General features: G+C 38.7%; 1 protein-coding gene across 1 annotated transcript; it reads left to right on the plus strand.

Moving 5' to 3' along the window:
• Nucleotides 1-19,572: 19,572 nt before the first annotated feature.
• Nucleotides 19,573-20,901, plus strand: LOC137712183 (uncharacterized). Its single transcript, XM_068451305.1, has 3 exons — nucleotides 19,573-20,020; nucleotides 20,102-20,353; nucleotides 20,441-20,901. The coding sequence occupies exons 1-3, from the start codon at nucleotides 19,573-19,575 to the stop codon at nucleotides 20,899-20,901; spliced, it is 1,161 nt and encodes a 386-aa protein (XP_068307406.1).
• Nucleotides 20,902-21,178: the final 277 nt, after the last annotated feature.

Genomic DNA, 21,178 nt, shown 5'->3' on the forward strand with positions numbered 1-21,178 from the left:
ATGACACATAATTATTTCAATTTTTTTTTTTTAACTTTTGGGCCAGCAAATTGGAAAAAATAGCAAATTAAAATACAAAATAATTTATTAGACACGTCGGTTGAAGATGGAAATTTAACATAATGTCAAACTGCCACATAGATCATCAAATTAAAATTTGAAGGTCAATATCTAATGTCTCATTTGAAGATGCTCTAAAAGTCTAACTATATCATTTATTTCTTGCGATACATTATTACCTATGATCCTTAATTAACTCTACCTACATCTGTCCTTTTTCTCCCGCCAAAATGATATAGTGATATAACTCGATTTCAGTTGCCATTTGAGAGGGTAACGGGACCGATTCCACATCTACCTAGAACCAATCAAATTTAAGTGACCATAAGCATACATTGATTGAACATATGCCTTTCTCTCTCTGACTCTCTTTCTCTTAAACAAAGGACCAAACAAATATTTCTAGCTCCCCTAGTTATGGCCCTTGCAAGAGTTCTCAGTCATCTTGTTGAGATGTCTAATTAACGATTTCATACTCAATATGAAAACATAGGGTGAAAGTGAATCACCTTGTCGGATACCACATTTAGGATAGAAATAACAGTGTGCTTCACCATTGATAATGATAGAGAAGGGCATAGACGCAATACATTGTATGATAAGATTAATCCAACATTGATTGAAACCAATTTTCGTCAAAACATACCTTACATAGTCCCAATTCAAAAAATCATAGGCCTTATCAAGATCTAGCTTGATTCCCATGACACCAACTCTTCTTTTTCCTTGTTAAACCCTGCAAACATATCATGAGCAATTAAAATGTTATCTTGGATGGAGCGGCTTGGAGCAAAAGCTCCTTGGTTCTTGGATATACACTTATCCAAGAAAGGTTTAAGTCTATTCATGATTATCTTAGTAATTATCTTATAGATTACATTACACAAACTTATAGGCCTAAAATTCTCACAACCTCAAGGTTTTCGACCTTTGGAATTAAAGCAATATTAGTATGATTAAATTGACTAAGCAAAGCATGATCAATAAAGATTTTCTTAACCATACTAATAACCGAATCCTTAATAATGTCCCAACAGTCGTGGAAGAATCTAGCACTTAGACCATCAGGGCCAGGAGCCTTTAGAGCCCCAATACTTTTAGTAGTTAACCAAATCTCTTCATCAGTTATGGGGTTCAACAGGGCAGCATCGTCCCCCGAAGATGAAGAAAACAATGATATCCCCAATGTTTTGAAGATCACTTAGGATGGGGGGCACATCACAACAGAAACATTTTTTAGAACCTTGAACAAAAATTTGTTCCATCCCTTCATTAACAGCCCACTTGTTACCTTCACCATCTCTAATCTTGAAGATCTCGTTTCTTTTCTTGCGAATTGTTGCAATCGTTTAGAAAAACCTAGTGTTTCTATCCCCCAGCTTTAGCCAATTAATCTTTGCCTTTTGAGCCCACTCACCCCTTCAGTTCTTAGAACACTACTCAGCTCTTCTCTTAAGCACTTCTCAAAGTTTAATATCGAGATATCCCCCTTCATAGCTCGTTTTTGTGTTTCACTGAGGCGATAAAAAAGTATTTGTTGTTTAATTTTTATGTCGCCAAACTTCCTTATTCCATTTTCGAACAAGAAATTTAAAGGTTCCAGCAGAAGCTTTGAACCTATCTTATCCAGTAACCTTTGAGAATTCACAATGACCCGATCCAATCTTTCAAACATAATAGAGTTATCTTGATGTCCGTCACACCACGTAAAAGGAACACCAAAAGCATTCAAAAAAATGAAATTGGAGGATCCACCAAACTTTTCAAACAAACTTGCAATGTTGTTAAAGTCTCCAATAAGACACCAAGACTAACAAATAGGGTTAAGAGACATAATTAGATCCCAAAGAGAGTGCTTCAAATGCTTATGAGGGAATGAATAAACAAAAGTGCAGTAAACTCATAATTTGAAGAGCAATCTTTCACAAAATAGTGGATGTTTCTAGAAGAAGCGTTAATAATATTAGAGACACAACCTTGGAATTCCATAGAAGGCACATACCACCTGATCTACCATCAGGACCACAACCATACAATTGATCAAAATACTTGACATAAACATTCCTACGGACCTTGTCAAAAGAAGTCTGTTTCCAAAACGCAAAAAAAGATCCACCATCATTAAACTACACACATAATTAAAATTACTGCTAAAATCCGTCCTTCCTTCTCCTCTGCAATTCCATGACCCAATCTTCATCAGTCCAGTTCTTCGAGATAACTAGTCCCAGCCTCATTCGCAAACTCCTCTCGGATTCTCTTTCTTGGACTCATCATACCCACCTTTAACCCCAGGGAAGGCCTACTGACTTCAACAGCCATTGACGCAAAGACCATATTCACATCCATCTCCCCCTTGTTACTCACAACTCTAGTACTCACCCCAGAACCTACATCATGACAAATACCACAAAAAAACCACTGAGGGTGCAATATAAAGAAAAATCATTTTTAACCAATATAAAGCTCATTTGGAAGTCACAAAAACCTATCCATTTAATCTTACAAAGAGTGTCTAAACTAATGATATGCCAACCAAGGTCATCAATTATATACCAGCAAGCTAAATCTAAAAACGAATTTCCAAAAAAATTAACTTCAAGCTATAAAAATACCTCATGCACATGATCATCTTACTGGGAGACTTCCTCCAATCCTGGACCAAGTCAGCTCTCGGGACCCACTTATACTTCTCAACTTTTCCAACTTCTTTTCCAGCATCTCTTAGCGGCTTAGAGGCAACATCCCTGTAGGACTTCCCTCCCTCAACTTGTCCAAAACCATATGTATCTAAGCTTTCTTTTTCCACTTTGGGACCACCGTAGTCCAACCCTCCTTTTCTTATGGTTCAACAACCATTATATGCCCTACCTCCTTCGTTTCCGTGAAATTCTCCTCAGGTAGCAAAGCAACAGGGAAACAAAGCATGACATCATCATGTAAAGCTTCCCTTATATCAGCATCGACATTTGTGTCTTCAAGGAAAATCGCAGGCTCTTCCTCGAACATTCTCTCAATGAGGAAGCATCTATCATCCACTTCATACTCCAGACAAATGTGACCATCAGGCCTCCTATGCTCGCAATAAAAACAAACTTCGAACAGCTTCTCATAGCTTACTAGAATGGAGCAATCATCATCATCATTAATAATTAAAACTCTTTTCAAATGGACCCTTAAATCCACCTCCACAAGGACCCTGACAAAAACTCCATTAGGATTGAGAGTAACTTCGTCAACTTTAAGGACATTAACTAGCAGGAAAGGTGGGCTTAACCTCACAAATGATATTATCTACACTAAGGGGGGTTGCTTAGCCTCACAATAGGTTAAGCAATAACGTAGTTCATATTCACATTTTGCAAGAATTGAACCTAAGACCTCTCACTTACCAGTGAAGAGGAATACCACACCGTAGTACTAAGTGGCAATATTTTAAGTTTTAAGTGAGAGATTTTATGTTTGAATCTTTTGCACATGGTATAAAAAGAAAAACATTACGGTTTTTTACAACAAAGTGAACCCCAACAAAGAAATCCGAGCGCAATCCCATATTTAAGAGGAAGTTCGTATCCAAGAGAGACCAATTGTGAAATTCTAGCCCAAATTCTATCCCAAGACCAAGCCCAACTTTAATTGGAAACCCAAGCTAACTGCTAAGCATTCGTGCAAAATCTTCCAATTTTCACTTGTCTGTCAGACTTACATATGGTGGATTGTTCTGACATTTAATGTCTTATTCTTAATGGCGGAATTAGAAATTTTTCACTAGATGAATTAGCTTATGGATTTAAATCTTTATAAACAAAGAAACTTGATACTGTATTTTTCACAGTATCATCTAGCTTAAGAAAATTTTCACAAGGTGAGTTAAGCATTTTCGTTATTAAACAAATACGTGTTAAAATTCAAACAAATCCAAACTTGTACATGTACGAGAAGCGATGAGAAAAATGATGTAAGAAAAAAAGATAGTTCGTAAACTGCATTATATAATTTTATATAGTTAAACGAAGAGAATTAGGATTATTGACTAAATATATGGTGGGCTGCATTAAAAAATCAATAAAAAGTACATGTAAGATTTTAATTTTTCACTTAAAGCTACCTAGGCTATAGCCCATGATAGCTCTTAACGTGGCTCCTCCAGTGCTTATTCTTCAACCCACTATGTTCCTGCTTCAACCCTTCTCATTTTTTTAGTATAGATTAGTGTAGAATATCGTTTGTACCAAATAATTCTACTAAAGGGCGACTTCTAGTGTCTCAAATACGAGCAGCCTATCTAGCACTCAGAGCTGCTTCCACCTAAATGTCTCCGATGCCCGTATGTAGGTGGTCGTCTCCTTCTTCATAAGATCATCGTTTCTCGCATTTGAGTAGACTTGCGAATTGCGAAACATTATTTTCAAACAACCTCAAAGCTTTTGAAAATAAATTAAAAGAGCATCAGAGGTCTGCGCATTTGGTCCAATTCACAATTGCACCTAAACACAATAACTTATATTTGGTTCTTATTTTTTTTCTTTCTAATTGCATGGATTAGGATGCTTGCCACAAACTTCGTAACTGATCTGTAAATTCCAAACTTAGACATTATTAAAGTTCAAAAGTTCAAACATGACGACCAACAATCATAGGCTGGCAACAAGATTTTTTAACAAATGTACGAGACAAGAATACAAATTATTACTTCTCACGTACTTATATATCTAACTAAACTTTGGTAAGCCAGCTACATACATTGTGTCTCACGAAAGCTATTATTTCTTAGATTATATTTTATATATGTGTGTGTGTGTGTGGGGGTTAAGATCGGGAATCATTATTTTTTACACACAATTTGTAAAACCCACTCCGTAAATTTAAGGATTCAAATCGTTTATAGTTTAATTCATAATTCGTTGATCATATCATTTTGAATTTTGATGATTTTTGATATCTTTGAGAGAAGACATTGGGACCATTTTTCCCATTTAAATCAGCCATAACTACACAATCTGTAGATTTGCAAGTGCATGTAAGTTTGAGATTGTTTCTAACAAAGTAAGACCGCTTATGCAATGGATTTGTAACTCATTTTATTAAGAGAATTTCTTTTAGTTGTTTTCAAAAGTTGAAAATGGTTTTTTTTCTTTTTGAAAAAAAAAAAAGATTAGATTTGCTTTTAAATATATTTGGTAGAAAATTTTAGAAGTGCTTCTAAGATACGCATCTTCAAGAAAAACTTTAAATTTGTGTTAAATTAGCAAGAAAATGGTGTCAAAAAAATATTTTTAACTTTAATTTTTCATCTCCAACAAAAACTCACAATTTCTGAAACAACTTTCTCTCTCGTCTTTTCTCCTTTGCTCAAGGGTCCACCCTAGTATTTAATTAATTTTTAATATTTAATATTTAGCAAGTGAATAGTTGCACTCTAAGAAAGACTCTTTTACTTATCTCTTGGAGATGAATTTTTTGAGTTTAGCTCTTTAAAATATAATTTTGATTGTTTTACAACATAATAATGTGGTTCAAATTTGTCTTTGGTGAAAATCAAACCTAAGACCTCTCACTTACAAATGAAGAGGAATGAATATCACTAAACTGTAGTGCTAAGTGACACTACATGTAACATCCCACATCGTCCAGGGGAGTGGATCATGTAAGCCTTATATGTATATTCTCATCTCTACCTAGTACAAGACCTTTTGGGAGCTCACTGGCTTCGAAGTTCATCGGAACTCCGAAGTTAAGCGAGTTCGCACAAGAGCAATCCCAAGATGGGTGATGCACTGGGAAGTTCTCGTGTGAGTTCCCAAAAACAAAACCGTGAGGGTGTGGTAGGAGCCCAAAGTAGACAATATCGTGCTACGGTGGAGTCGAGCCCGAGATGTGGTGGGGGCCCGGGTCGGGATTTGACAATTTGATATCAGAGCCAATCCCTAGCCAGAAGTGTGCCGACAAGGACATTGGGCCCCTAAGGGGGGGTGGATTGTAGCATCCCACATCACCCAGGGGAGTGGATCATGTAAGCCTTATATGTATATTCTCATTTCTACGTAGCACGAGGCCTTTTGGAAGCTCACTGGCTCAGAACTCCGAAGTTAAGCGAGTTCATACAAGAGCAATCCAAGGATGGGTGACACACTGGGAAGTTCTCATGTGAGTTCCTAGAAACAAAACCGTGAGGGTGTGGTAGGGGTCTAAAGCGAACAATATCGTGCGGTAGAGTCAGGCCTAGATATGGTGGGGGCCTGTGTCGGGATGTGACACTACAAGCACAATTATGTTCTATAAAAGTAGTTCCAAACGGCAACTAAGCCAAATTATGGTACTATATGTTTTTTTTATGGATGGTACTATGTGTTCTTGACCTTTGTATATTGGTATATGCATGTGAAAGGACAATTAGTCTGTTTAATATAACTTATGAATTGCATTTAAAAAAAAAAGTTTGACCTTTTACCAATCATATAGTCCATGTGTTGGTGAATATATTTTAGAATCTCCAATATGCACTTACAAAGGAGTGATTCCCAAGTTAATTATAACCCCAGTTCAAGCAACTTGGGTTTTTGGGTTGTTAGAAACACACATATGTATACTGGGAGATATATACACATTATTTTTAACTTCTTACATACCTTTGTATAATCCTGATCGTTACTTTCCCTTTGATTTATCCAAACACGAGCATCCATCTCTTGGAATTACAGTATGTGTTCTAGTGCAATACATTGTTCCACAAACATGAAAAGCAAAAAAGAGTATAGTCCCAGTATAAAAGCATCTTCATTCGTTGGTGGAAGGTACGGGCAATGACATGTAAGTTAATGGAATGCAGTAAGCATGAAACACTTTTTAGTTTTTATTTTTTGAATTCAAAGAACGAGAAACAGACTAATGAGAAGCTCAAAGCTTTATTTATTTGATTGAAGAACTTGTAGAAGTTAATCGCATTTTAATTTGGCTACAAAGAGTGCAAACCATGGCGTATTGAAAGACCTAATTGAGGTGTGGATATTACGTGCTAATATGGATCGAGGAAAGGTCTACGATATCAGCTCATGCGATAAGAGAAAATCTAGGAAAATCTTTTTTTCTGATGGACTGACGTAAGACAACTCTTGGAGGGTTGACCTACCACATTATTTGGGAGGCCTCGCCGTGCATTGATTTTCATTTCTTGGTAGGTTATCATAGGTGTAATTTTGAAATTATTTGTTAACCTCTCACGAAAGACAACTATGGCTATTAAAGAACTGGAAAGAAAAAAAACACCCATTTCTGTTACAATATAATAAGTGTATTATGGCACACTTTAGTCTAGTAGTATGCAGTTTTTATTTTGTTGGTGGAGGTCCTGAATTTAAATCCCATAATAATTTAGGTCCTAATATATCCAGATAACCCGTTTTATCATTTATGTTCTAAATAACTTTGAATTGACTCTTGGCAAAGTAAGTGTTATTTTTTCATACAAAGATATTAAGTAGAAGTACATAGAAATAATACTCAAACAGTAGTTCAAGCTGTAAAAAAAAAATTTAGATTGAAGAAAATCACACTGGCAAAATAATAAGATTGTTAGGCTAATTGGAAAACACCAAGAAAAGGGGGAGAGGTGTTTGCCAAAGGTCCTCTAACGCCTAAGTCATAAATAAGTTTGAGAGAAATTGAACTTGAGAGAGTTTTGAGAGATAAATGACGATTATTGATTTTCTTATTTGACTTGGCTATTTATAGGAGAGACTCTACGTAGGCAACCAAGAAAGTGAGATTGCATGCCATACTAGGCAGACATTTGTGTAATGCTAGTATGGTGTATACCTCACTCAACAAATTGCTGGTGCAGTCTCTAGTGGTAGGCGCGATCTTTTGGTACATGAGTCTGCAAAAGCAGAGGACTCCCAAGGGAGACTTTGAAGAGTCATTGCCTCCTTGGGCTCAGAGAAGCGCACAGTGGCAGGAGTAGGGATATCATGGGCCTGGAATGGATACCATGACATGTACTTGAGCCTGAAGGTCCAAGACCTATAGGGCAAGCAGGTCCTTAGCCCACTAGGGTTTTGTGTGTGGTTTACTCATGGCATCAAAGGCAAATCCGTCAAATTGAGCTAATAGTTCAAATATCATTCTCTTACAAAATGTAGTTAATTTATGTCTTCACACTATTATCATGCATTGTATAACTAGAATACTAGTGTATATATTCTTGTATCAGATAAGGTTTAACAAGGTTCAAATGACTTGTTATTGGAATGAGCTAATACCCCTTGAAATGCAGTTCTGAGAAAAAAGTTATAATTTCCATAATGGATATCAAAACTTCCATACAATTATCAATTGAGGTCGCGAGGAAGTATGAGGCAAATCCTGTTAGTATTTTCACATGTCCAATACATGTTTTCATCAATCGGACAACGAATTTATAGTTCAAATATCATGCAATAAAAAATTCATTCGGATACATTTCAGAAACGTGCATGAGCTTTTTTCTTCCTCTTTTAGTTTCTTGTAAATGTTTTTGCTATCCAATTTCATCGTGAATAACTTAGTACCTTAGGGTTCGGTTGAAAGCCAAGTCATTTTTTTGTTGATTAATTTCACATTATACGTCACTCTTTACATATATATTTTTATGCTTGATCACCGTAATCATGTCTTGTATTGAGTTTTTTACGTAAGTAAATTAAGATGACCAAGTCTTGTGCCTACGCCAGGTAACAAAAGATCTATCACATAGGAAAGCGTTTTTAGTTTCAATACTTTCTTTTTAGTCATTTTCCACTCTTCGCTTGTTATAACCTACAAAACACAAATAGAGTGTAAAGAGTAAAACAAAGGTGTAAACAAGGAGAATTAAGGCTGTTTATAGCTAAGCTTCCTAAAACTCGATTTTAATTTCTTTGACCCTTGTAACTCAAAAGTCGTCACTTTACTCCTTAGAACTTCAAATTCGATCCACTTTGCCATATGGAACTCTATTTTGATCCCATTTTGCCCCCTGAAACTCAAAAATCATCATTTTACTCTTAAAAAAAAAAATTCCAAATTCTTAAGTTCTTCGATCTCAGCAACTCAAGCACAGCAACTTAAAAAAAATTCAATTCTTAATGTTTTTTTTTCTTTTAAACTTAATATTTTATGATTATTGAATGTTAACGCATATTAAAAATTTATAATCAAATTCATTGGCACATGTGGCATAATCTAATTGGGTGGTGAGTCCCACATTATTTTAGGGGTCTAGTTTTGAGTTTTACAAAGTAAAGTGATGACTTTTGAGTTACAGTGAGCAAAGTAAAATTAAAGTCAAGTTTCAAAAAGTATAGCTAAAATTAGGGGAGAGAATTGATATGAATACAGCGTCGAGTTTATGAGCACAACATTACGAACTCCTTGTAATCTTTATTTGATAAATAAAAAGGTTTAAATTGTCTGATTAGCAAGTAGTAATCACAAGGTAACAGAAGACTTTCAAAAGCCATCATCGCAGATCCTGTACAAATACAACGGCCTAGTTTCTTTGATGAGCCTTTTTAGCACTAATTTTCCAACTTTGGCATATCGTTAGGCTTTTGTGATTGCTTCTTTTATCTCCCTTTTGGGCGTGCGTATTTAGCTTTTCCTTGACAATTGGTAATTTGGCATCCCCCACCCCCGACGACCTAATTTTATTCCCCCTTTAAACAACTCGATCCGATCTTTTAAATTATTTGTTTATCTTTTCAAAGATCTTAAAGTACAACTGTATCTCTTTACTTAACAGCCTTCGTTTTGGTTGTGGCTTCACTGTATCTGCCCATAAGTCTTTCTTAATTATACTTCTAAATCATCATTGGGTGAACCTGCTCACTCACTAAATATTTTTATTAGGACCTCTAAGCCTCCAATAATTTTAATTTATTTCTTAATTCTTTTTTTTTCCCCTTGCTTTGATGTTCATGTGGCTCCATATACTAGTTTACTAACTCATATCGATAAATATATTCTTTGGAATGAATCCAAATCTTTTAGGTACAATAGATTAAGGATTTGATAATGTTGGTTTGCTACCATTTGTTTAATATAAGATTAATGATAAAGAAATTGGGGGCACGAGTTACTTGTAATATTATAAAATTAAAGGTTGAAGGATATAAATTAAATTAATGGGGTTTTGTTTGATTAATTAGCAATTAGCTACATAGGCTTATATTTCTAATTTAACAAGTAGGTAGTAAGTTAGGTTCAACTTTTTCAAGTGGCACATCTATTGTCACATTTCCATCGATTCATGAATAGACTATATCTTGTCACATGAACATTTTATTTTTTGCCTGTCAATATTGTCAAGTTGTTGACATTGACCTACAAACTTAATTGATATTTAATTACAAGTCAAATACTTATAATGGTTTATATACATTAATCATCCTTCTTTCCTATGTTATTTACGGATGATAAAATGTGTTGTCGACCAATAATTAATCAAAATATGGTGTTTGTTTTTTGAACTTATATATAAAAAGAAACATTAAAGTGGTAGGCACACCTTTGCCATAATAAAGATCCAGATTGGCTAATGTATAAATGGATTTTTTTAGGTCAACCATAATACATATGTGGTTAATGAGGCTAATTTAGTTTTATTTTTATTTTATTTTTTTGAATCTGCCACCTAAATGTCATTGCTAAGTTTTAAATAATTCATTATTTATTTCTTACGGAATTATAATTGATTATCTAGAAATCTAGCATGAAGCGATTTTAGTTATGAGCAATGCTACAAAAGTCGTACAATGTCGTCTCTTTAACATTTTTTTTTATTATATATTCATCACCATTACCTTATATTTTAAAGTTATGTTGTGTGTGACAACCCGTCCCTACTTTTACAATTTTATTAATTTAAAAAGCGTGAATTGACAAAAATGCCCCTAAAGGCAAGGATTTTGATTTTCGTTGGCCATCGATTAGAGAGATGTAGGACTCATTCTTTTAGTGTATTTGTGTAGTACTCGACGATACGAATGCGTGGGTACAAGCGGAATCAAAATTGGAGCTACGACGAAGATTTTATGGATTTACGATGTTCAAGGGCATTTTGGTAAATTCATTATTCTAGATAATGGCTTTCATTATTTTATTAATTTTTCTGTGTAAGATTTTCTGCATGGTGGGACCCGCCCACGTGGGCCTCCTATCCCTTGCATCCGCGTATCACTCATCCTCCCATACTCTCTTAGTTCTCTTATCCCTCACCTCTCTCATCTCTCATCACTCTTTCTGTAAAAAATTCTCAGGACCCTTTCCTTCTCGGCACGCCGAGAGCCCCACACCTTGCGAGGTCCATCACCTCCGTCGCACAACACCACCATCACCACTTCATTCTTTTCTCAAACCCAGGCCAAAATCCTTGAATCTCGACAATAACTGACCACTGTTCAAATTTTCTTTTTTCGACGATATTCACAGTGAGTTCTTGCCGTTCACGACGAAGAACCATTGCGGGAAGGAACTTCCCAGATTTTTCGGTGGCTTTCGAGCCTTTTTCCGGCCAACTCAGGCCACGGTCCAAGAAACCAAATGTGCGATTACTATCAAGGACTCCGACTATTCTAGTTCGAACGGTTGCGACCTCACAAGTAACAGTGAGTGGGACTTTTCTTTATATAGTATATACATATTTGTTAGTTTCCATTTATACATTTGAAAAAGAATTTACTACGTATGCCTAGATTAGACTAATGTTTACAAGAATTAGCAAAATGACGGAATTTACGAAATTATTCTGTATCCTGCGGGATGCACAAGTATGTGTGGGATGCTTTAATTATATTTAAAGCCATGAATATTATATGCTGATTAGAATTATCGAATCATTGTGGCATGATTATATTTATGTTATCTGCTCATCGTTGCTGCACTGGTGTTAGAACTCACCAAAGCCAGGGCCAGTCTTTCACGTGTATGTGCACATCGCACCGTACGCTCACTTTGGATCCATAGTAGGTGCTAGTCCTGTCCTAGATTGCTATAGGCAACTAGGACTCGTATGTGCTGCGCATAACGCTAGTCTTCACATGATTGTAGTAATAGAGTGTATATCATTGTTACACCCAGTCCTGTTCATGTCAGAATATCTCTACATGAACTCGTGTGCCAACATTTGTTGATGAGCACCCAATATGATATGTTTGCTTATGCAAGATTATGTGATTATGGATGTCAGGTGATTATTTATGAAATATTGTGCCGTATTTAATTCTTGAAATATTGCAGGCTACGGTAAGTATTTTCTTACTATACGTAGTATGTATATTTTGGAAACTATACTTGTTTTACAGCGAGGGGTTATTATGTTTTCAAAAAAAAATTATAAAGCTTTTATTTTAGGCCCATTCACCCTTATTTTTCACCCCTCCAGGTTTTAGTGCTGAGCCTTCATGTCGACGAGGATTCTTCGCAAATCTTGGTATTCATGGTTACCTTCGATGGTACAATTCTCATCCTACCTTACTATACTTTACTTATGCTCTGACATCACACGTGATTTGGGTTCATTCCCGCTCACTAGCGCACTCTTGTATTTAGGCACTTTTAGGTTTAAATTTATTCACATTTTCCACATCACTCCACACTCTATGGCTTCGTCACCCTCCGAGTGTCGGCCAGCACAGCTCGATTCGGAGTCCAGGTGGACATTCCAGGTCGGAGTGTGTCATTGTGCATGTTCCTATGTTAAGATTTTCAAATGTTTATTTCAGTAAATAGCAATAATAACATGAATTCCTTATCATACAAGTCACACACACACACACACACACACACACACACACACACATATATATATATATATATATATATATGTATATATGTATATATATTCTAATTATTCTAAACTGCAGACAAATAATCAAATGCATATAAAAGAGTACATAAATCTCTAGTCAAAACAAAAAAATTCTGATTTATCTTTGTAAAAATGTTCTTTAAGGCACCATATTTTCAGCAAGAAAACGACATATATACAGAATAATGAGCAAATTAATTAATAAATAACCATTTAAATTAACCAACTGGCTTGAAACCTATACAGTCTTGAATCAGACGAGAAATCGCTTGAATCAGTATGTTTCACTATGATAAAGCGAAAGGAAAACGTGTGCATCGTTAGTGGGTATGCTCTCATGAAATGTGAATTGGCTTATTGCTAGCAGAGTTTGAAAGAGCAAGCATCTTCGATCACCACATGGCTTGTCATGTAGAGCTTACTGATTTGCTTTTTTCCATGCAAATGTACATGTACATACAGTTATGATTCAAGGACGGACACTTTTGACACACATTTGTAGGATCAACTTCATATTGTATTTCAACGATATGAATCATCTATATTTCATTACATCATTCATAGTTCACCACTGCAAAGAATTAGACAAATCCAAAATCATTAAACATTCATTTGTAATGATGAAAATGGACGAATATTGTTCTATAAAGAAATACGAAATTTAATCCAACGGTCGTATTGGTTTCCAACTTGAGTGATTTTGGTAGATATAATAATGAGAAAAAACATCAAAGATAGATTGTTTGATCGTTAAAATACATTGTAAGTAAGTCCGGCAAAAACTTGTATCAAAAGATGTGTTAAAAACGTGTCATTGAATTCTAACCCATATATGATATGGTCCCTCTTCTTCCTTGTCTTAGGGCTTTTCCTGGTTCACGCCTTATGGTCCCCCCTCCCCTTTCACCTTCGTCAATTTGTTTTTTCTTTATGTCTAAAGTTCCCTAAAGTTGATATCGGGTACCACATTATATGGGTAAGTGGGCACTCATCATGAATCATGATCTATTATGATCATAGATTAGATTATTACATACATATTGTTTCAACATGAACTCTATTAATTTGGGTTAAACGAATTAAAGTCACTTTAATTAATCTTCTTTTAAACCAACTCTAAAAGTTTGGATAAAAATCTAAATTTTAGCACAATAAATTTAGGCTCTAACTCAGAAACAGTTTTTCTTCTTCAAAAATTTTGGCTTAAAATTTTAGTTCGAAAGTATTAAAGAATGATTTTAGCCCAATTTTAAAGATGAAATTTATGTAGATTATCATAGTTTATGTGACAACCCGTCCCAAAAACATTTTAACGCACGGGTGAAAAGACACTTTTGCCCCTAGTTCGTTTTCTTTACGTTTATTGGTTGTTTTTGTGTTGTGTTGGCATGTTTTGGGCCACACACACACCCCCACACTCCACCACCTTTCCTCTGTTTCCTGCTACTGTCCCGAGTCCCCTTTCCCTTCCCATTTCCTTCGAAACGTACGGACACACACCCAAAACCTATCAAACCTTTACAGATCGAGGGAACCAAGACCATATTCGAGCTCGTGAGGCTGGGAGGAGTGCAGCTATACCATTTTCAGGTAAGAACATCAACGTTTTCACGTCGATTCCACGAAGTCCGATTTGGGTACTATTCATGCACACGTGATTTCTCACGTTTTAGGAAATTTGAAGCTCGTAGGTAGCTTGGTGAGGTCCCAAGGAGGCTCGGAGTGGTTCGTTTGAAGGATTTGGACGTCGAGATCACTGGTTTCGAAGTTGGCCGGAGTTGGGTTGTTTTGACAGGTGAGATTTCATGATTTTTAACCCTTAAATGTAGTGTAATTGTGTTCCTCTAGTTCCAAGCTTCAATTTGGTACCAATTTTGTCAAATTTGGGTGAAAAACGAAGGCGATATTGAAGTTTGAAAATTTTCCAGTTTTCCGGCGCCGGAGGCTCGCCGGAGAAGGAGACGGAATATTCCGTCAAGTCTGACGGAATATTCCTGACGCCATTGACGGAATTTGTCGCCGTCAGCGTGCCAGGCACGTGCCTGCGCATGGCCGGCGCGTGGGGGCGCGTGCGGCGGTGGAAAGTTTTTCTAAAAATTTGGGTGTGTTCCTGAGGTCGAGTAGAGCTCGTTGGTATATTCATTTGCCTAATTTGAGCAATGTATGAGAAGTTATTACAAAAGGTTGGTTATGTGCTTTAAAATTAACGTTTTTGTAGTTGTTTCGCATATAGGTGATACGTATCCCGAGGACGAGCGTGGCCACTCGAGGCAGGGGGGCTACGACCCTTCCACATATCAGTGAGTGGGCTTTTGGTTTTCCGTATATACCTATATACTTATATTTTCCCAGAAATTGATTTAAGTTGTTATTTGTCATATGCCATGCATTACATTATAGTTGTTTGTGCATCGTTAGTTACATTATTAGTTGCATACATATACATATGCATATTGGGTGCTGTGGACGCACAGGTAAGTGCCAGGTAAGTGTTATTCATGTTTATATTTCAGTAGCGATTCGAGATGCTTAGAAAGCTCATAACCTACACCCCCGGTGTTAGTGCTCCCGCCCAGAGTAGGGCACAGTCCTTCACGTGATGTTCACCTCCCGCACCACACGCTCAGCTTGGATCCAAGTTAGGTGCACAGTCTTGTCGTACAGACCACATTAGGTGGTTCCGACTCGTAGGTGACCCACGATTATTCGCACAGCCTTCACGTGATCGTAGCACTAGAGCGTTTATATGTTTTACACCCATGCCTGTCGTACAGACCACTTTAGGTGGTTCCGACTCGTGGGCAGGTTTAGTTATTGATATTGAGATTTGAGCTCTAGATGCAGCCGTACAGGTCACGTTAGGTGACTCCAGCTGCCAGATTATATGTTATTGATATGATTTATACCTGAGCACTTGCATTTCATTCTGAGGTTTCGACATGGCATATTCTTGAGCATGATTGGCACATCTATATACATACGTACATATGTTCATTTTCTGGGAAGTATACAGGTTTTACGGCGAGGGGTTAGAATCTTGTTTTTGAAATGGTTTTTGAAAAGCTTTGTTTTTGCCCACTCACGCTTTTGTTTTGCGCCCCTCCAGGTTCTAGTTGTCTAGTAGGTTCGGTGGTTTCCCAGAGGGCTTTCCCGGCATTTCTGACAGACGATCACCAGAGTAGGGTCACCTTCGGGTGTACTGTTGTCGTATCATTTTCCTTTGGACTGCTGTAGGCTTATGCTCTGAACTTGTGTCTCACTTATGCTAGCACTTGATTTTATTACTTTATGTTGCTAGTTTTTATTTATTCCTACTATTTGTATTACTATTTTATTAGCTTCTGCACCGTGCACATGGTTACGTCACCTCCGTGTGACGGCCAGCACTCCCTGATCTCGGTCGGAGTGTGTTAGTTTGGTATCAGAGCTTAGGTTTGGCAATCCTGTGTCTTTGTGAGTATTCTAATGGTTTTGGTGTCTTCTGTCAGAATTATGCCGCCTCGTCGGGAACCACGTCGCTCTGATGAGCCTAGTTTCCCCGATATTGCTCAGCTGGGGGAAGCTATTGCTACCGTTATTCAGTCGGCGATCCGCCCTCCCCAGAGGACTCCTCTGGAGACTATGTATAATCTAAAATTGGATAAGTTCGAAGGTAATGAGGGTCATGAGGGCGCAGAGCGATGGTTAGAGCACATTGAGAAGACTTTTCGTGTGTTGCACAATCAGGGGAACCTTCCTGTTGAGAGGTGGGTCGAGACGACCTCATGGTTTCTGGGTACGGAGTCTGCAGCCTGGTGGGAGCAGGAACTTCGTCGCTTGACTTCAGCTGAGAGGACCGATTGGGACGTTTTCAAAGAGTTATTCAAGAGGAGGTTTGTGCCTCCTGAGTATGTTGATCGTAAGAAGTAGGAGTTCACCGAGCTGAGATAGGGGAAGATGACGGCTAATGAGTACTATTGCAGGTTCACTGATTTGTCTCGTTACCATCCTGACGTTGCGGGTAATCCGGCGGAGATGCTTCGTCGTTTCCGCCTAGTTACTAAAAAGAAGTAGCGTTCGATGGCGACTACTACCCACTGTGACACCTACCAGGATTTCTACGAGATATTGTTGAGGATTGAGGATTCTGAGAACATGCCGAGCGAGAGTGAGGAAGAAGAAAAAGATGGTAATCAGAAGAAAGATGACAAGGGTAAAGGTCAAGCATCGCTCGGGCCTCGTAGGACACATAACTTTAAGAGGGGTGGCTCTAGTTCTAGCTCTTCTAGTGGTGGTCTCAGAGCCATTGGTCAGGGACGAGGAGGTAGGTTTTCTGGTGGTGCTCGAGGCCAGAGACAGGGTGATGGTGGTAGAGGCAGAGCTCCAGTTTGCCGCAGATGTAATAATCGGCATTTTGGTGAGTGCAGGCGTGGTAGCAGTGGTTGCTTCACGTGTGGGCAGATGGGACATCGGGCTGCGAATTGTCCCCAGAGTCAGCAGCAGACTTTCATGCCACCACCTGCACCGATTCAGCAGATTCAGGGTCCGAGTAGTTATGGACAGGCAGGTCGAGGTGGTGCCTACCACTACCACTATCAGGGTCCGAGTAGTTATGGACAGACAGGTTAGTTTTAATGGAATATGCTTGCTTTTGGATGAAATATTCCCTAACGCCGTTAGAGATTCCGTCCGTGTGCTAGGCACGAGCCTGTGCCTGGCCAGCGCGTCTGGCCGTGCCTTGGCCGGTGCCTGGGGGAGCGTGAGATGTCAGAAAATTATTTTAAAAATATGGGGATGTTCGTAAGGTTGAGTAGATCACGTTGGTGTATTCACACACCTCATTTAAGCATTGTATGAGAAGTTATTAACTAATTTTGGTTATGTGCTTTAAATTAACGTTTTTATAGTTGTTTCGCATATAGGTGAGACCTATCCCAAGGACGAGCACAGTCACTCGAGGTAGGGGGTTACGACCCTTCCACATACCAGTGAGTAGGCTTTTGGATTTCCGTATATACCTATATACTTGTGGTTTTTCCCAGAAAATGAAATGGAATGTTTATATGTTTAAATGCCATGCATAGCGTTTGCCTATTTATTTATGCATTAGTGGTTGCATATATATGTATGTTTGGTGCTACGGACACACAGGTAAGTGCCAGGTAAGTTATGGTTTATGATTGTGATTAGTAGTTATGTGAGATGCATAGAGAGCTCATAACCTGCACCCCCGGTGTTAGTGCTCCCGCCCAGAGTAGGGCACAGTCCTTCATGTGATGTTCACATCCAGCACCATATGCTCATCTTGGATCCAAGTTAGGTGCACAGTCTTGTCGTACAGACCACTTTAGGTGGTTCCGACTCGTAGGTGACCCACGATTATTTGCCCAGTCTTCACGTGATCGTAGCACTTGAGCGTATTTATTTACACCCATTCCTGTCGTACAGACCACTTTAGGTGGTTCCGACTCGTGTGCAGGTATAGTTAGTGAGTTGGGGATTTGAGCTCTAGATTCAGCCGTATAGGTCACGTTAGGTGACTCCGGCTGACATGTTACTTACATTGATTGACATTACCTGGGTTACTTACATTTTATGTAGAGGCATTCGACATGGCATATTTCTGAGCATGTTTTCGATATATGTGTATATTCTATTTTCTTGGAACTATACAGGTTTTACGGCGAGGGGTTAGAACTTTTGATAATGAAATGATTTAGAAAAGCTTTGTTTTTGCCCACTCACACTTTCTGTTTTGCGCCCCTCTAGGTTCTAGTTTGGGTTGCTCTTTTGGTGGCTTACGAGGAATCCACGGCATATCTGACAGATTATCACCAGTGTAGGACCACTTCTAGGTGTGTTTAGTTAGTGTTGTTCCTCTGGACTGCACTCGGCTTTCTATGCTCTGAATATTGTTTTCACCCTTACACTTGCACTTGTATGTTAACTACTTTGTTTTGTAGTGAGTTTTATTTTTTCGTACTTTTACTATTATATTTTTCTTCCACACTGTGCACATGGCTACGTCACACTCACGTGACGGCCAGCACGCCCTGATTTCGGTCGAGGTGTGTCAGTTTGGTATCAGAGCATAGGTTTGGCAGTCTTATATATTTTTGTGAGTGTTCTAATTTTGGTGTCTTCTGGCAGAACTATGTCGCCTCGTAGGGAACCACGTCGCTCTGCTGAGCCTAGTTTTCCTAATGTAGCTCAATTGAGGGGAAGCTATTGCTACCGCTATTCAGTCGGCGCTCCGCCCTACCTAGAGGACTCCTCTGGAGACCATGTACAATTTGAAGTTGGATAAGTTTGAGGGCCACGAGGGTTTTGAGGGAGCTGAGCAGTGGCTGGAGCATATTGAAAAGACCTTTCGTGTATTGCATAATCAAGGTAATCTTCCTGTTGAGAAGTGGGTTGAGATGATATCATGGTTCTTAGGTAAGGAATCATCATCCTAGTAGGAGTACATTAATCGTAAGAAGCAAGAATTCACCGAGTTGAGGCAAGGGAAGTTGACGGCGAACGAGTATTATCGGAGGTTCACTGATTTATCTCGTTATTATCCGGAGGTTGCTGCCAATCCGGGTGAGATGCTTCGTCGTTTTCGATTGAGCACTAAAAAGAAGTGGCGTTCTATGGCGACCACTACCCCTTGCGACTCTTATCAAGAGTTCCATGAGATTCTGTAGAGGATTGAGGATTCCGAGAACATGCCTAGCGAGAGTGAGGAAAAAGAAAAATATGGCAATCAGAGGAAAGACGATAAAGGCAAAGGCCAGACATCTCTAAGACCTCGCAAGACCCAGTGTTTTAAGCGAGGTGGAACTAGTTCTAGTTCTTCCAGCGGTGGTTTTAGTGCCACTGGTCAGGGAAGAGGTGGTAGATTTTTTGAGGGTCCTAGAGGCCAGAGACAGGGCGATACTGGTAGAGGAAGAGCTCCGTTGTATCGCAGGTGTAACAATCGGCATTTTGGAGAGTGTAGGAGAGGCAGCAGTGGTTGTTTCACTTGTGGGCAGATGGGACATCGAGCTGCAAATTGTCCCCAAAGTCAGCAGAGGCCCCAGCAGTCGTTCTTGCCATCACCTGCGCCGATCCAGCAGGTCCCAGGGCCTGGTAGTTATGGTCAGTCGGGTCGTGGTGGTGCCTACTATTATCAAGGTGATGCCGTTCCTTATGCTCCAGGACAATATCCGTATCCCCAGAATCATTATTCTCAAAGTGGGTATCCTTAGTTTTCAGGTGGTTATATGCCGTATCCTCTCATTCCAGCGGGTGGATCTCAGTGGTACCAGGGAGGACAGCCTCCTCAGGGAGAGATTGCTACTAATAGTGCGGGATCTTCAAGGCAGTCTGGTCAACTTAGTCAGGGGCGTAATGTGCAGGGTCAAGGCGATCAGACTAGTAGAGGTCGTGGTGGACAACAGCAGCCCCAGGGGTGTATCCACAATATTTCTCTGCAGGATGCTCAGAATAATCCAGACTTGATCATGGGTACGTTAAATATCCTTGGTTATTTTGCTAGAGTATTGATTGACTATGGTGCTACACATTCTGTTATTTGTCATACATTTGCTCAAGTGACGCAACTTCACCCTACACCTCTAGGGTATGATTTAGAGTTTGCTATGCCTAGAGAAGAGAGATGTTATGTCGATTATGTATATCCAGGATGTCCAGTGATGGTAGAGGATGTAGTTATGCTAGTTGACCTTATCCCGTTAGATATTGTTGATTTTGATGTGATTTTGGGCACGGATTGGTTGCATTTTAATCGTTCCAATATAGATTGCTACGAGAAAATAGTTACCTTCCATCGTCCTGGATTACCTGTGGTTACTTTTGTGGGTGAGCAGAGTGGGGTGAGACATGGCGTTATTTCTGCTGTGCGAGCAAAAAGGTTGTTATCAAAAGGTTGTCAGGGATACTTAGCTCATGTGGTGTTGAACGATGTTGCTCCTAGTAGCATGGAGGATGTAAGGGTAGTCAGGCATTTTCCTGATGTTTTCCCTTATGATTTACCTGAATTGCCGCCAGACTGAGATGTTGAGTTCACCATTGAATTGCTTCCAGGTATTAATCCTATATCCTTGACTCTTTATCGAATGGCTCTTACTGAGTTGAGGGAATTGAAAATCCAGTTGCAGGAATTAGTGGATAAAGGTTTTATTCAGCCTAGTACTTCACCCTAGGGAGCTCCAATGTTGTTTGTGAGGAAGAAGGACGGGACTTTGAGGCTATGCATTGATTACCGGCAATTGAATCGGGTAACAATTAAAAATCGTTATCCATTGCAGCGTATAGATGATTTGTTTGACC

The sequence above is a fragment of the Pyrus communis genome, chromosome 13, assembly GCF_963583255.1.
Source record: "Pyrus communis chromosome 13, drPyrComm1.1, whole genome shotgun sequence".
In the NCBI taxonomy this organism is placed as follows: Eukaryota; Viridiplantae; Streptophyta; class Magnoliopsida; order Rosales; family Rosaceae; genus Pyrus; species Pyrus communis.